This window comes from Ambystoma mexicanum, chromosome 5p (assembly GCF_040938575.1).
Source record: "Ambystoma mexicanum isolate Mex_15411 chromosome 5p, UKY_AmexF1_1, whole genome shotgun sequence".
Classification (NCBI taxonomy): Eukaryota; Metazoa; Chordata; class Amphibia; order Caudata; family Ambystomatidae; genus Ambystoma; species Ambystoma mexicanum.
Genome location: NC_090930.1, coordinates 560,411,207 through 560,426,774, shown reverse-complemented (window position 1 = coordinate 560,426,774; position 15,568 = coordinate 560,411,207). Strand labels below are relative to the sequence as shown.

At 49.9% G+C, this 15,568-nt stretch overlaps 1 protein-coding gene across 7 annotated transcripts in view; it reads right to left on the bottom strand.

Annotated features, from left to right (window-relative positions):
- Positions 1-15,568, bottom strand: part of PCDH19 (protocadherin 19) — a 255,401-nt gene that overhangs the window by 232,660 nt on the left and 7,173 nt on the right. For 5 of the 7 annotated variants that reach the window (XM_069612989.1, XM_069612983.1, XM_069612984.1 and 2 more), the window contains exon 2: positions 15,161-15,494. In XM_069612989.1, coding sequence (XP_069469090.1) covers positions 15,161-15,494 — 334 coding nt within the window. The remainder of the gene's footprint in view (positions 1-15,160; positions 15,495-15,568) is intronic. The other 2 variants (XM_069612987.1, XM_069612988.1) reach the window with 1 other exon arrangement.

Here is a 15,568-nt window from a genome sequence, read left to right as displayed (position 1 = left end):
TGATGTGCACACAAGTTGTGTGATGCGCATAAGGCCAGGGCTTGCATTTGTATGTAGGGATCAACACTGAGCAGGGGAGGATATCCCAAATGGACTGAGGCTTGAGGGTAAAAGCTAAGAGTACCATTTAGGCTGCTCAGAGACACCACAATCAACATAGAAGGTCACAAAAGCTGAGCTCATCGGCAGACATTTTAGTTAGGGGAGCTCAGCGGGCCAGGAATGGGGTATATAAGTGACACTGCGAATCTTAGCCGCACACTCCCCCATTTAGGCATACCCTAAAGGTTCTCAAGGACACTGCTGGCTGTGGGAAGCATGAACAATTCAAACAACATGACAACTCTACAATGACTGACACACCCCCATACATCCCGGGCACACATTATTCTGCAGAATGGGGCATGAGAAATCGGGTCCTCAAAGAAATGGGAATGGTCTCGGTGAGACCATCACTGGAATCCAGTATTGAATACTGAGCCCTACTCAAGAAAAAGGATTTTCATGTGTTTTAGAAATTATACATTGGTGCCATGAATTGATTAAATGGGGGTCCAAAAGAGACACCTTGAGACGTTAAGCCAGTCGAGGTGATTTCCTCAGGAATGCAGGAGATGCTGATTGGAATATATTAGGCCAACACACCTATGGGTGATATCAGGTTTCAGCAAAGAGACGTTTCAGGTGCAAATTAACAGAGAGAGGTGGCAACCCTTCGGGGTTGGAAGTGCAAGATGTAATCAAAGCCACTCAAAACACATCAACGTTATCACCCATGCAGAGAATATGCGCTGCCTTGGAGAACGCCTTTAAAGCAAAGTCTGGGGTCTTCAGAGAAGTGTGCGCCGCTGGTGGGTACTAGGAGTCTGCTGTCTGATGTGACCAGGCATGGGCAAAGGAAGGAATGTCTCCCTCTTCTCTCTTTGAGTTTCTCACACTGGTGTTCCCATTCCGGTGATGAAGAAAATGAAGAGTCACTGCATGCAGTGATCAGTGAGAAAGAGACAGGTGATGGAAGACCTTGTATACTATACTGGTGAAAGCACAAGGCTACTGCTTGGTTTAATTTCATGGTTTGCCAAAGGTTTGGACTGAGGTTGACTTAAGGCATCTGCTTTGGTGATTCGTACAATTCAGAGATTAAATTCTTCCCGTCGATGGTGGTACGAGTGAGCACACCTACGGCCCAGGAAACACTTGGGATATATAAGCTGGTCCAGCAGAGGGCTTATTTCAGTTTCTGACAGGTAATGGGGGTTACATTGACAAGAGAAACCTTTTCAACGCTCATGGTTTGTTGCTGCTCATAGGGTGCTCCAGAGCTTCTCCTGCTATCTGGAGCACACTGCAGTCCCTGGCCATTCTGGAACGACACTCATCGACACAACTTTCCGAGTGTTTGTACCTCTTCACTTTGCTTAGATTGTAAAGAATTGGATAACGGCTGATCCAAGAGTGACCTAAGCTGCCCTAACAAGAGATGGAAAGAATCTTTCCTAATTTATTCAGAAAAAAGGGAGTGGGGTAAAGAATGTTCCTAAGAATTAACAGGTGTACACTAACCCATTCACGGATTGCTGGGTGGTCGTCCAAAATCATGTGAATTTCATTAGGAGTCAGGAGGAGAGGGAAAAGGCGCTCCCAGGCCTTGTCTGGGGATTGTAGGTTTAGTTTTTCTCTTTGCTGCTCTGCCAGCTAAGAAGCTTATGTTTAAACCTTAGAGAGCCCATGATCCCCCCACGCCCCGAGTCTCAGGCAGTGCATCCAATCAAATCCTTGTGTCTCTCCAGCACTCCAGTCTCCTTCCTTATTCTGAAGTGATCAGAATACCTGATGAGTGTGTTGATGCAAGACAATACCGTCCCTCATCCCCTGCATCCCATGTGTACTGGCATGTTATCCATTGTCCGTACATTTTAAGGTTATTCAACCTGTGCAACTCCAACTCCATGAAGCAGTCGTATGCTCTACAGAGAACATTGATTTGCACTAAGACCATATAAAACATGAAGCACCATACAGAAATGGCTATAGTGTGTGTGTGTGTGGTATGGTCTCGATTGGCAGTGCTTTAAGTGGGATAAGAAATTGAGGGGGGGCCCTCATTTGGGGGAGTGGCTTGCCTGATGGGTGTGGCCTAAAACTTGAAGGCGTGGCCTAACGAAAAGCATGTAAAAATGAACAGAGGTGGTCTTGTCTACACAACTAAGTGCATACTGCAACACTGTTGGTACAACCAAATCGTGTGGGCCTCGGCAAATCATTTAATTGCACTGTTGAGGGTGAGACTTTTTAAAAAGAGAGAAAGTTGACTGCTTAAAATACAAGCAGTCCTTGTATTCGGGGAGGTTTCTTTAAGTGTGGCGCATGCTAACATTCATAATCTTGTCTGGGTGTGGTCAGACGTTTGCACCAGAGAATCGTTGTAGATTCAACACATGAACGGATTTGCAAAATGGGCAGGGCTGGCACAAGGACAACCTGTTGAGTTTTGTTAGTTTGAGTGCTAACACAGGTGCAAGATTAGTCAGAGCCAAGAGCAGCCACGTTTCGTCATTGGGACAATTAGCAATGCAGAGGCAATCACCCATTTTCTCGTTTTAGTGGCAACGAGAAGTTAGGTATTGTGGTGGTGCTTACAAAAGTGCAAAAACGGACTCTGACCCAATGAGAAACACAACTGCTGAGCAAGGACCAGGGGAGGGTCAACCACGGCAATGGCTGCATCCTTAACTGTGTGAAACGCTGTAAAATTTAAAAATGCATAATTATGTCAAAAGGGCGAATTACCGGCGAGGCCACTCAACACTGCCTGAAGCAAGCCTCACTCACCTCCAGCCGCGATATCAGTGAGCTCCTCCTCTGCCCCCAACCCCTTCCCGTCATGGGGTTGATGGGTCAAACATTAACACCCTTTTGTCTCCACTCCTGTTCTGCCTGTTACTCTCAGCACAGGGAGTGGAGACAAAGGGGTGTTAAAGGTGGGTGGGGACCCTGAGCTGTGACTAAAACAAGTGTCAGCCAGCCCCAGCTTCGCGCAAATTTGAGCGAAGCTGTGACTGCCCTGCACTTGTGTCAGTCACAGCTGCCTGACTTTTTGATGGCACGCTCATCTCCCGTTGCGGCTGCGGCCGTGACGGGACAATGACCCGCCGTCAAGTGGCGGGACCAGAGGGCCCCGGCAGGGCCCCGGCTCAGCCTCACTTTTTGGAGACTGCCGGGGCCCGGCCCCGGCAAGCCCCGGCCCACTTTAAGCACTGTCTATTGGTAAACGGATACCAGGATGTGCTGGGATGGGTGGAGTATATTTTTAGGACAATACTAGACAAAAGGTAATAGTAGTATCAAGTTTTTATGGTATCCCTCTCCTCCTGACTTTTATGGTATAAAATTGCGGCAAAAACGTCGCCGGTAAAGAAAATCGCAGCAAAAATGCTGTGGTTTGACCCAGTAAAGGTGTACCCCATTATACCACTTAAGGGGAGTGGGGGTTGCGGGGGTGTCTCCCGCTTCCCTTAAATGGTATATTGGGTCCAGGGGTTGCGGGAGTGTCCCTCGCACCCGTTACAGGATTTTGGCGACAAAACCACTGCATTTTTGCCACGATATTTTGTATTCACGGCCCTTTTTGCCGCAATTTTAAGACATGGAACCGTTTTTATATAGTGCTTCTTGGTGGAGTCTGCCCACTTGCAAGCAATGCAATAATGGGTGGTTTTATCATCCAATGCAATGATCCTTAATTGCTGGGTAATTGGTGGTATTATCTGATTTAATGGCCGACCTCTGGAAGATGGAAAGCTGAGGTGGGCCTGCCGAGGTTTGGACTTGTGATGTCTGAGACGAGCACTAAACTCTTTCAGCAGTCTTGCCACATGACTGTATCTTTACATTTTTAATTACTCGTGTTAACATCTTTAGCCACAAAGGTTTGAAGTAATTTGCCCAAAATCAAATGTTCAAGTAGTGAAGACAGGATAAAAAAGTAGCCCTATATGTCCCAAATTCATCACTTGGTGCACTAAACCTCATCCCTCCCAAATGAAGAAAACACATATATTGCCTCCTAAAGCTTAGCAACACCACATGAAGATCAAAAGCAGCCCACCTTAAATAATGATTGTGCTCACTCTTCATTAAAACACATCTGTAAAGAGAGGGTTAAACATGTGGTGCCTAAATCAGACCGCTGATAAACTCAAGAGCTGTGCCGCATTGTTCATAGTATTCAATGTTGCCATGGGTTGGACTGGTATAACCAAGGGCGCGGACGCTAGAAGTACTGATTTCACCCCACCATTAAGTTTTGCTATTTGATATCATTTTGATGTCGAGTAAATGAATGCAGCTTTTCTTGGAGTCTCAAAGCATGTCCTGCCGTCCTCCTTAAGTTACTCTATTTCCATTTGCCCGCTCTCCCAATGTCTCAGGCTGAAATGCACACGCTGATCAGAATAGCTCAGAGAAACATGATGGTGCGTTCTTGGAAAGGCATGTTTATTACAGGTCCGGGCCCACCATCTCCCTACTCCGCCGAACACAGAAATCACGCAAAATCAGGCAGAGAACTAAAACTTTTCATGCAGAGATGGATTCCTGTGGCCTTTGTGAGTGCGCCGTAGCATACCGCGCCCTGTGAAGGTAATATATACGTAGCACACAGTACGTCTTCCTAAAGCCTCTTTTTATTGATGCTAGCGTATAATTAATGTTCCCAATGATATTTATCTGCCACTGTGCTAATGAAGGCAATGGGTAGGTTATGTGTTTAATGGTAGAGTCTGTAGTCGGAATAACAATTACATCTTCATTAACAAAGCCTTGATCGATACGTTTAATCCTAATGAATTCTTCCAAATGGAAAGAGCTTCTTATTTTCATCGCTACATAAAATGTTTGCTGAAAAATAAACTGAGTTCAGAAAAGAAGGTTGGAGCTGCGGCACCGGGATCCCGCCATTGCACTGTGTTGCGCCTGCACCGGCAGAGACACGCGTGTGTACCATCATGTTAGCCAGATGCCGGATAACAGCGCAGACTTCGGAGTCGGAAGGCTCAGGAATATATGATCCACGTCTCCCAGACCCATTGGTAGAGGTCATCGCTGCAAATCCTCAGGACTGGTCACAAAGACCTGAGTAGCAAAAACCGTCAGTGGAGGGGCAAGTAAGGTGTGTTGGCCTATAGCAGCCAGTCTACGTGTTCCGCAAACAGCAGTAACAGCAACGCTTGCATTCTGCTTGGAAGATTATACGGGAACTGGAGTGCAACAACAGAAAGGTAGCGTTACATTCATGAAAATACGAAGAACAGAGTTTCTTTCAATGAGGTGATGAAACACGGTGGTGTTTTCCGTAAAACGCAAATACTGTCTCATTTTGTGACATTCAAGAACAATTGCAGCAATTGTGATTTTTTGAAAGCAGGAGGCCATCTGCGGCAACCGTTTCTAAAAGGACTTTGTCCGCTCGACAATCCCCGTTGCTAAGCTCATGAGAAGCAAAGAATGCCATTACCTCGCCCACAGAGCGACCCCTCGGCCCCCCAGACCACGAGAGAGGCCCCCACCGTTGACCATCCAGAGCACACAATCTCCACCTGCTGCACGGCCGATTAAAGGCTTCAATGGCGTGGCAGCACAAGTGCCATCTATTTCCGCAAACCGGCGCAAACAACTCAAATGCTAATGCAGAGACGGGAGCTAAGGCATGGCTGGGAGGAGCAGAGGGCCACGTCGCATGGCCTGAGATCCCCCGACGGCACGCTGGACATTCCCTAAACATGGCAGCAGCCTCGAAAGACTAGAACTGACACACTACATGCAAGCCACGGAGCAGGCGTGGAAGCTGGTCAAGATCATGGGATGGGTGGGCCATCCAACCTCATGTCAAGGGCAATAAGCAGACTCAACGGCGTTCCCAAATGACTTGTGTTTCTGCTTGGACACTGGCGGAAGCAGTGTACGCAATTTTACGCAAGCAAGAGCGTTTTCCTTGCGCATGGGAAAACCTGAGGCAGATCAGGGCGGAATGGCATGAAGTAACCTGAGATTGAGATAGGTGCCATGAACACATAACATGCAAAGTGTGGATTGCGGGGAGGGGGTTTCCGGTTGAGCCGATGTGTGTATCCATGACACTGCGGGCCATTGCGCCTGTGGTAGGGTGCAACTGAACTTCGCCAAACCCAGACTTAAGCAACAGAGATTGCATGTGACAGCCTCTGCATGCACCGAATATTCGGGGGAGGAAGGGGGCACTGCACACAGTGCCCTGATCCCTCTAGAACAGGGATGGCTGCCCTGATACCTTGGACTGCAACTCCCATAATCCCTCACCACTGACTTTCCTGGCTAGGACTGATAGGTTTTGCAGTGCAAAACATCTGGAGATCCAAAGGTTGCAGGTCTCTGCTCTGGAACATTACCAAGTAACTCCTCACTGGCCATGGTGTATTCAATAGTATCTAAAAATCTGAAAATAAAATTCAAACACTATCTGCTACTGTGAACCCGCTGCACCTACACAACCCACAAAATAAGGAACACCTGGCAGTTTATTTTCAGTAAAACATGCCCTTCCTAATTAATGTAACAAATATCAATAATACAAGCTAAATGAACCTCTTGTTAGGTCAGTTTATAAAGCAGTGGGAAGTGCCTCTCAAGTTTTCAACCAAATCGGTGTTCAGAGTTGCTCCACCTACAGCCAGAGAAGAAAAGCATGTGCTTGGGGCACTGTTGCCAGAAGAGTGCCAAACACCCTCAGTGAAACGGTGAGTGAAAAACGCGGGGAACAGTGTATGCAGTATGAAGTGCTGCAACACAATGCCTCTCCATGGCAGCCCCCTCCCACACCATATTCCCCCCCAGCCCTTTCTAGGGCTTCCACCTGACAACCAAGGCTGCGGAATACTGCATGGCAAGTGGCACCAGCGATGGCCATGCTTTCAGAATATTCTAAAAGTGGTGCCACTTCAAACAGAGAGACACCTCTCAAAGATGTTCAACAATAACAGACACGTTCTGCCACGATAGCAGCCCTCCCCTTTCACGCAGTTGACAAAGATTAAACACGATCAACATGACAACCGTGAAGGGTGCTGTTCACTTACACCACAGTAGATCAACAGCAATCAAGAAATAACACAGCCTCCCAAGTAGCACCCTTCAGGGCACTTTGTTTCTAAAATCACAAGCACAAGAAATGCAGAAATATCTCGGGAGGATAGCACAGGGGCAACGTGCTCGCCTTGGAAGCAAGACAGCATGGAGCAACATGGGTTCGATCGCCAGGTCCGCGCTTAGAAACCTCTGGGTATTAAGCGCGTTATAAATAACCTATCATATCATATGCACTACGGGACTCCCTCATCTGGGCAGGCATCTCCCAGTGTTTGGCAACATCTGTGCAATTATTAAATGTAGGGTGACCAGACGTCCCGGTTTTGCCGGGACTGTCCCGGAATTTGGTGCTCCGTCCCCCTTTCTCAAGATTATGTTCCCATTGGAAACTGCAGTGGTCCCGGTTTTTGGTAGTAGGTCTTCATATCTGGCAGGCAGGAATGCAAAATCTCGCACAGAAGAAATGCTGCATTTTACAACTAAGGTAGTGTTCGTTTGTGATAAATTAGTTATAATATGTGTTTATTTGAACAAGTAACACTTAAACTCCCTTCTCCCACAACCGCTACTGAAGTGTAGTGCCTTGACAGCCACTTTTTCAAGCGTTAGTCCTACTTTTATGTTAGTTGCCCTGTCCCAGTTGTTTACTTTTCAAACCTGGTCACCCTATGAAATGTCCATAAAGTGATACATCTAGCTGACACACTCACGCTTGCAGAAACCTGCCTGCTGCTCAGATCAATTTGAGCTGGTGCGTGCTCTGAGGTAGCGCCCTCCTCCCCGACCCCCAAGAGCCCAGCTCCAGCACACGCTTGCAAAGTCAAATGCACCCGTGGGTGCCAGGGGGTCAGAAAGCCCTGGCAACTCACCATCACTAAGCCCAGTTAGGCCCTAGCCATGATGCACGTGATGACAAACACACACCAGGGAGGGAGGTGGAGATGGACACATTGGGTCTGGTTCACAAAGCTTTTTCCAGAGGGGGTGCCCTATTGTGAACATTCTAAAGCATTGCTGTCGTGCCCCTTCAAGACATTTGCATTTTCGTGTCGCCTGACGTCAACGTCGACTTGAACAAACATCATTAAAAACAAGCATCCGCTGTCGTACGGTTTAAACCCACCGCCCCTTCGTGGCTCTTTGCAGCCGAGGTGGCCTGCCACGTGTGTGCTGGTGGGGTGCCACCCATGTCCCTGCAGCGAGTGACTCAAAGCCTGGGGTGCAGGGTTGCTTGGCGCTGCACTGCGTGGGAACCGCAAAGGCCCTGCTCCTTGTAAATGGGTATGGCAGTGGTTATAAGAAACCAATGAAATGCCTCGGCGAGATCAGCCCTCCGTGAAAGCAGCTCCTCCCCGGGGAGCGTGTTTTAAAGATTCACAACTGTTAAACTAAAAGCTTTTCTCATTAAAGACCAGCTGCATATCAAAACAATGCCAGTCCGCCCTGAGAGACAGGTAGTCATTTTCCAGCCACGGTCGCAGGGGCCGAGAACATGGCGGACGCACTGCGCTATGCAATCGCAATGGACAATAACATCATTTGCAACCTGCCGCCGGCCCAATTTCTCTAACCAGCTGCGACAACATGTTTCCACCATCAAAAGGGATTTGGAAAAATCCGATAATCAAATCTGTGACTAATAAAATAAAAGCTACTTGCACTTTCAATAAATGAGACAGAGAGGTCTGCTACTGGTCGAACACCATGTGTGGCTAATGCGCATCTTGTCTAATGCCCTGCGCGATTCCAGACATGAACATGCACTAGACGGCTAAACTAGCTAAGAGAGGCTGCCATAGGGGTGCTTGTGTGCATCAGGGTTCCGATACCAATGCTGCTTCACCGCACCCAGAGGCGACACGCAGGAAAGAGGCTAGCTTTGAGGCATGCTGCTTCACCGCACCCAGAGGCAACAAGCAGGAAAGAGGCTAGCTTTGAGGCATGCTGCTTCACCGCACCCAGAGGCAACAAGCAGGAAAGAGGCTAGCTTTGAGGCATGCTGCTTCACCGCACCCAGAGGCAACAAGCAGGAAAGAGGCTAGCTTTGAGGCATGCTGCTTCACCGCACCCAGAGGCAACAAGCAGGAAAGAGGCTAGCTTTGAGGCATGCTGCTTCACCGCACCCAGGGTCGACATGCAGGAAAGAGGCTAGCTTTGAGGCATGCTGCTTCACCGCACCCACAGGCGACATGCAGGAAAGAGGCTAGCTTTGAGGCATGCTGCTTCACCGTACCCACAGGCGACACGCAGGAAAGAGGCTAGCTTTGAGGCATGCTGCTTCACCGCACCCAGAGGCGACAAGCAGGAAAGAGGCTAGCTTTGAGGCATGCTGCTTCACCGCACCCAGAGGCAACAAGCAGGAAAGAGGCTAGCTTTGAGGCATGCTGCTTCACCGCACCCAGGGTCGACATGCAGGAAAGAGGCTAGCTTTGAGGCATGCTGCTTCACCGCACCCACAGGCGACATGCAGGAAAGAGGCTAGCTTTGAGGCATGCTGCTTCACCGCACCCAGAGGCAACAAGCTGGAAAGAGGCTAGCTTTGAGGCATGCTGCTTCACCGCACCCAGAGGCGACAAGCTGGAAAGAGGCTAGCTTTGAGGCATGCTGCTTCACCGCACCCAGAGGCGACAAGCTGGAAAGAAGCTAGCTTTGAGGCATGCTAGTTTGCATACCCAAAGGCGACATGCACGAAAGAGGCTAGCTTTGAGGTATGCTAGTTTACGTACCCAGGGGCGACATGCAGGAAAGAGACTAGCTTTGAGGTATGCTAGTTTACAACATGCAGGAAAGAGGCAAGCTTTGAGGTATTCTAGTTTACGTACCCAGGGGCGACATGCAGGAAAGAGACTAGCTTTGAGGCATGCTTGTTTACGTACCCAGAGGCGAGATACAGGAAAGAGACTATCTTTGAGGCATGCTGGTTTACATACCAAGAGGCATGCAGGAAAAGACTCGTTTTGGGGCATTCTAGTTTATGTACCCAAATATGACATGCAGGAAAGAGACTACATTTGAGGAATGCTAGTTTACGTACCCTGACTTTGAGGCATATGTTCCCAGAGTTGACATGCAGAAAAGAGAGCGGCTTTGAGGCATGGTAGTTTGAGAGAGCGGCTTTGAGGCATGGTAGTTTGTGAAAATGGGGATGTGGCAAAAAGGGCTTTCAAACTGTAGTGGGGACCTGTCTAGGCCTCGTGTGAGTAAGTGGCACCCTCGGATACCTCATCTCTGGTCCTTGTATTATCCTTAGAAACTATTTGTCGCATGTGTTTAAGTTCCATTTCTTCAACTAAAATTTAACATGACTCTAATTCCCATAATGCATCAGTTAGTTAGCTTTAGCAATCATATACAAAAGGATTCAATGACAACTCTGATAATAATAATTCTTCAAAAAGAACATGAGTCATTTGTTGCAGCAGGATAAGGTTAACACTAACAGCCAAGATTGTTGAGGGGCACATAGTAATGCAGTGGTGTGTGCATTCACAAAATAATGAACACGATAGGGCTGTGTTGCGTTGCAGACAGTCGCCTTGTGGTTGGTGAGTAGCCCTGGGGTCTAGGTAATGACCTGAACGGAGCATATTTTACACATGAACAGCGAACATTGCAATGAAAGTGAGGCCTACATGTCGGTGGCCATAGGCAAGACTGATCCGATGGTGGGGGGCAGGCTGCAGAGAAGCATTGCAACATTCCTTAACACGTATGGGTAATATATGGCTCTGCATTACACAAGGAGACCTTCGGAGAGTGTTAATATTAAAGGATATTTGTACCGTGCACTATCACCACCGGAGTGGTGGCCAAGCTCAATAAGAGTTCCCAGAAAGCCTGGGACAGGCACGGGGCATAAGCATGCTGGAGGCAGAAACACCAAGCTGGTAACACGTTCATTTGTTTATGTGTTTGTGAGCGGGCACCACTGTATCTCACAAACAAAATATGCATAAGAACGTCAGTATAAGGTGTCTAGCAAGTGTATGGCCTAAATGTGGCATGGTAACCGCCCAGCTAGTTGGACGCGAAGGTCCTATTCTGCCAGCATTGCCCGCATGTCTTCTCTGGTCGTGGCAGGGGAGTCTCTGCTCTGACCTCATCACTCTTTATCAATGTAACTCGAGACTGAGGGTTCACTTGGTGTCTACAAAACATGTTTCAAAATGGAGGTCAAGCCTTGGCAGGCCTCCGGGCGCCGTGTACATCTCAAGTCTACATGACCTAAAAACACTGGTGTGCGGATTCTACTCGTGTATGTGTTGCGGAGACATGCATCTGGGCTCTTGTCGTTATTCCTCCCGACCTACCCTTAGCCACAAGGAGCTGATCTTCCGAGGCAGGCTCGTGCCAAAGGCTTCCATTCCCAGGGACATGAGTGCGCACTCACTCGGAGTAGCCAATGCATGCTATCATCTCAGCCCGGGATCTACCGTGCTGCATTCCAGTACCGTGCTCTCCGCGCACTCGACATATGCACCTCTCAGCTGATCATGAATGACGCCTTTTCTCACAAGCTTAAATCAAATTAAAAAGAAGGTCCCTCTGATTGCGCTAACAGATGTCTGGGAGGGCACATCGGCGGCTCGTGGGCTCCATGGATGGCCACTGTGTGATCCCAGGCCAGCTACGGGCAAAGGCTGAGGCGCCCTGCTCAATTCTCCTCCATAATGTGCCATTTCCGCCTAACCCCTCATTCCACCCTTTCGTAAAAGCTGCTGTAATTGTAGGGCAGAGTGTCGTCCTCCCACCTGCGATCGTTCTATACATGCAACAGCGTCTTCGCTGCACATACAATGCACATACAATGCAGAGAGCGGGTTTGCATCGGAGCCCGGGGGCTCTTACCAAGCTCGTGATGCCCTGGCGAAGGGCGATGAAAGACACGTCGCTTCCCCCCAAGCACTTCAAAACACCTTCTCTGCTGTAATAGTCTCCTCCTTCCTCACACAATCTACCGCCATGTTTCCGTTGTCGTCATTCACTAATATCATGTTTGATGCAAACTGTGCTCCGTCTTCCACAAAGCAACACATGCATCCACGCCCTGTCACGGGGCGTTATTTGGTCATGTCTGTCCGCACTGCATGGCAGGCCCCCTCTAGGTGTGTGTGTGTGTGTGGGGGGCGGGGGGCAAAGGATCGTATGCATGCAGTGAGTCGAAGGAGGGTCTGGATGGAAGTGCCCTCGCATATTTTTTAGAGTCCGTCCACCACACCAACGCCACACTTTGCAGCAGACCCTGCCAGCGTGCACTGGTTGCAGGGCCGGGCGAAGAGGCTCTGGGGGCCCCTTTCAACACGACGCTTAGAGAGGAGATCAAAAGTCTGTGCCACCCTTGGAGTGCCTACGTTATAATGGGGCCATGGGAGTTAATAGACGTCGAGTGTCTCGGGGAGCTGAAACACTAAACGTCGTCTGAAAATGACGTTTAATGTTCCAGCTCCTGCTTGCTGCCCTGCCCGTCTCGTGATTAGCCCTTCTTTGTTAATTAACAAGAGCCTAAGGTAGAGAAAAAAAAGTACCACAGCGGCTCGAGGCGACGCCCTGAAGGGCTCCCAACAAATGGATCTTGTAATGTGCTGCTGGAAAGGCCACATTTAAAGTCCTGACTGAAGGGTGTATATTGCCGTACCATAAAACTGCTGAATACCAATATCGTGGCAGTTGCTGCTGGCCCCCTGGAGGCCCCTTTCAATTGATAATAGTTGAAAGGCCATGACGCCGTCCCTGGCTGGTTGTCTGTGGTAGTCCTCCATGAACAACAGGATCTGTCTTCCCTAGCTCACACACATCAGCAAGCAGGGCAGGTTCCGCCCCCCGTGCACTGTTGACCTGTGGCAGTGCTGCATGGACAAGTATTAGGGTCGGGTAGCTCAGCAGGTTAAGTGTTCGCGGCTAAGTTGTGTGCATCATCTGCAGGTCGCAGGTGCGAAGCCGAACAAAACCAACGGAGCCTTTCCTCCTTAAGCACTGTTAAATACCAGATTGTTTGTATTATCACCCCTCCCCCCACGTCAAACATTCTTCTATGCACGAAGAACACAGTGAATGTGCACTGGCGGTTTGCGTTACTGTGACATGCACACCAGGGTCTGCCTACCCCCTCACAGCTTGCAGATCGGTCACTGTGTACTGATGGTTTTGTGTTCATGCATCGTGCACACCAGGTGCCTCCATCCCCAATCTAGGCAGCCCACTGTGTACTGCACTGGTGGCTCGCATCAGGATTCCAGTGTAGAAACACTGCGGGCCCGATTTACAAAGCGTTTTTCAATGGGTTTTTTCCCCACAGAAAAACGCGTTTGAAAATCAGGCCACGTCCCTCATCAAGCTAACATCTCTATCCCCCCAGACTGCACAATGTGTGTGTATAAGGCGGTGATGCAGTGCGGGTACGCAAGCCGCGGCAGAGGATGAAATGCAAGGCCGGCACGCATCTTATCAACGCGTCTCCTTTCTACAGATTGTGCTTAAAAGCCACTCGCAATCACAACACGGGGACAGCGCCGTCCACATCTGGTCTGACTAACACATGAGTTAACAGAAGCCGAGCACAAAACCTCCAGAAAAGACCCCTCAAATGGCGAAGCAGCCATTGCTGCAGTTACGCGGCTGAAACGCGCGTCCTTGGTGTATATTGCGTACAATGTTACCCTGCCTGGGCACACCTGTGCATGCCGGAAGAACAACATGCGTTATGCAGAGGCCGGCATTCATAGTCACAGCACATAAATAGGGTCCTGGCGCACAAATTTCCATATCATGACAAAAGCAATCATTTCAGTCCAGCGGCTAGAGGAAATATGGCGGGCGTGCTCCACATAACCTCGCGCTCTCAGTGGAGGTCCCAGACACCGCCTGATGCGTGTGCCGCTATGCAACAGACACACAGTCAGGAGCACACCTGTGGCACACGCCTGCCTTCCCCTGACGGGCAGCCCACTCCACTCCTCCACGCAGAGCGCATAGAGACTGGCCTTTGGTGGTAGCGGTGCGCGCGGCATAGCATAACACAACACAACACAACTCTCGCCAGCAGGCCCTATGCTGGAATTCGCCACCAGAACACCTCAATGCAACATACCTCCGCAACCTTGTTAACCTTTCTGACAAGTGTGAACAAAGAGATTTGCATGTGCTATTTATATTTCATGTTTCAGGGGGTTGGGGGGCGAGTGGGCCTCCTGCTTCCAGGGGTGTCTCCGCCGCCTTCCTTGGGGGGCTGGGAGAGTGCGGAGCTGGCGCCGCGGCTTCGCTCTCTCATTAGGGATGGCAAAGCGCAGACAGCTCGCAGGGAGGGAAGCAGGTCTCGCTTCCCGGCGACTGCCAAGCTCCACAGAAGGCACCTCCGCACTCAAGCGCTGGCTCTGCCGCGCGGCATACGTCACTCGACAGCCCAGTACAGGCTACAGCATAGAAGACCGCGCCGAGGTAGGCTCGCGCTATATTCCAGGCGAGTAGTCATCACGGCATTTGAAGTCATAAAAATCACATTATAGCCAGTGCTTTCCCTGCATTTCACCAAATAGCCCATGGGCTCCTAAACATGTACATGATGGAGAGGAGTTGCCAATGGCGCAACACAAATAATTGCCCCCTAGAACAAACCAGCAGACTTACTTGACCAGTGCCCCCACCTTGAAACCAGTTTCACCCTCTCAGCAAGCACGCACAAGACTGTAAATGGTAAACCCCCGCCCCACACACTTCGTCACACTAACAAAATGGCTCACACCAAATGTTATAAACAGGAATCGCACCCAAACGCGACTTGGATCCACCCCTTTAAGCAACAGCAAGTTCACAATGATGACAATAGCACAACAATGAGGCAAAGGGAGGGGGGATGGGGGAGAGCACAGCGGCTTCAGCTGTTCTAGGGGGAGACTGGGACGGGCTTCGGGACAGGGGGAGAGGGGCACAGGACAGGGTGAAAGGGTGGGCGCCTAAGAAGAGAAACAGGACATGCAGTGGGGGAAAGGCCCAGGGGGTGACCGTGCCAATGGGCATGCAGATAATACCCCCAGAGACTCACCTCGGGCAGGGGCATGCCGTTGATGATGAGGTCCGGCTGCGGGGGGCTCTGGCTGGTGAAGGTGTGGTGGTAGACGTGGTTGGTGCCCGCATTGCGGTTGTTTTGGTTCTCCACGTTGAGGAAGGTGCTCTCGGACCGGCGGCAGCCCAGGGGCAGCGTCTGCTGGTGGTAGTCAAAGTAGTTGAGGGAGGAGGTGAGCGAGGAGCAGCTGACCACGTTCATCTTGTCCGTCTCCTCCACATCCCGGGGCACCAGGCGGATGTCGTTCTTGCTGAGCTTCTTCTTCTTGTTCGACTTCTTCTGATGCCCGTAGGAATACTCCGCAATTCTGCAGGTGGGGGTGCGGGGGGGGGGGGAATAAAAGCAAAAGCACAAGTGTAATATCATGAACTGGCAAAGACTCATCTC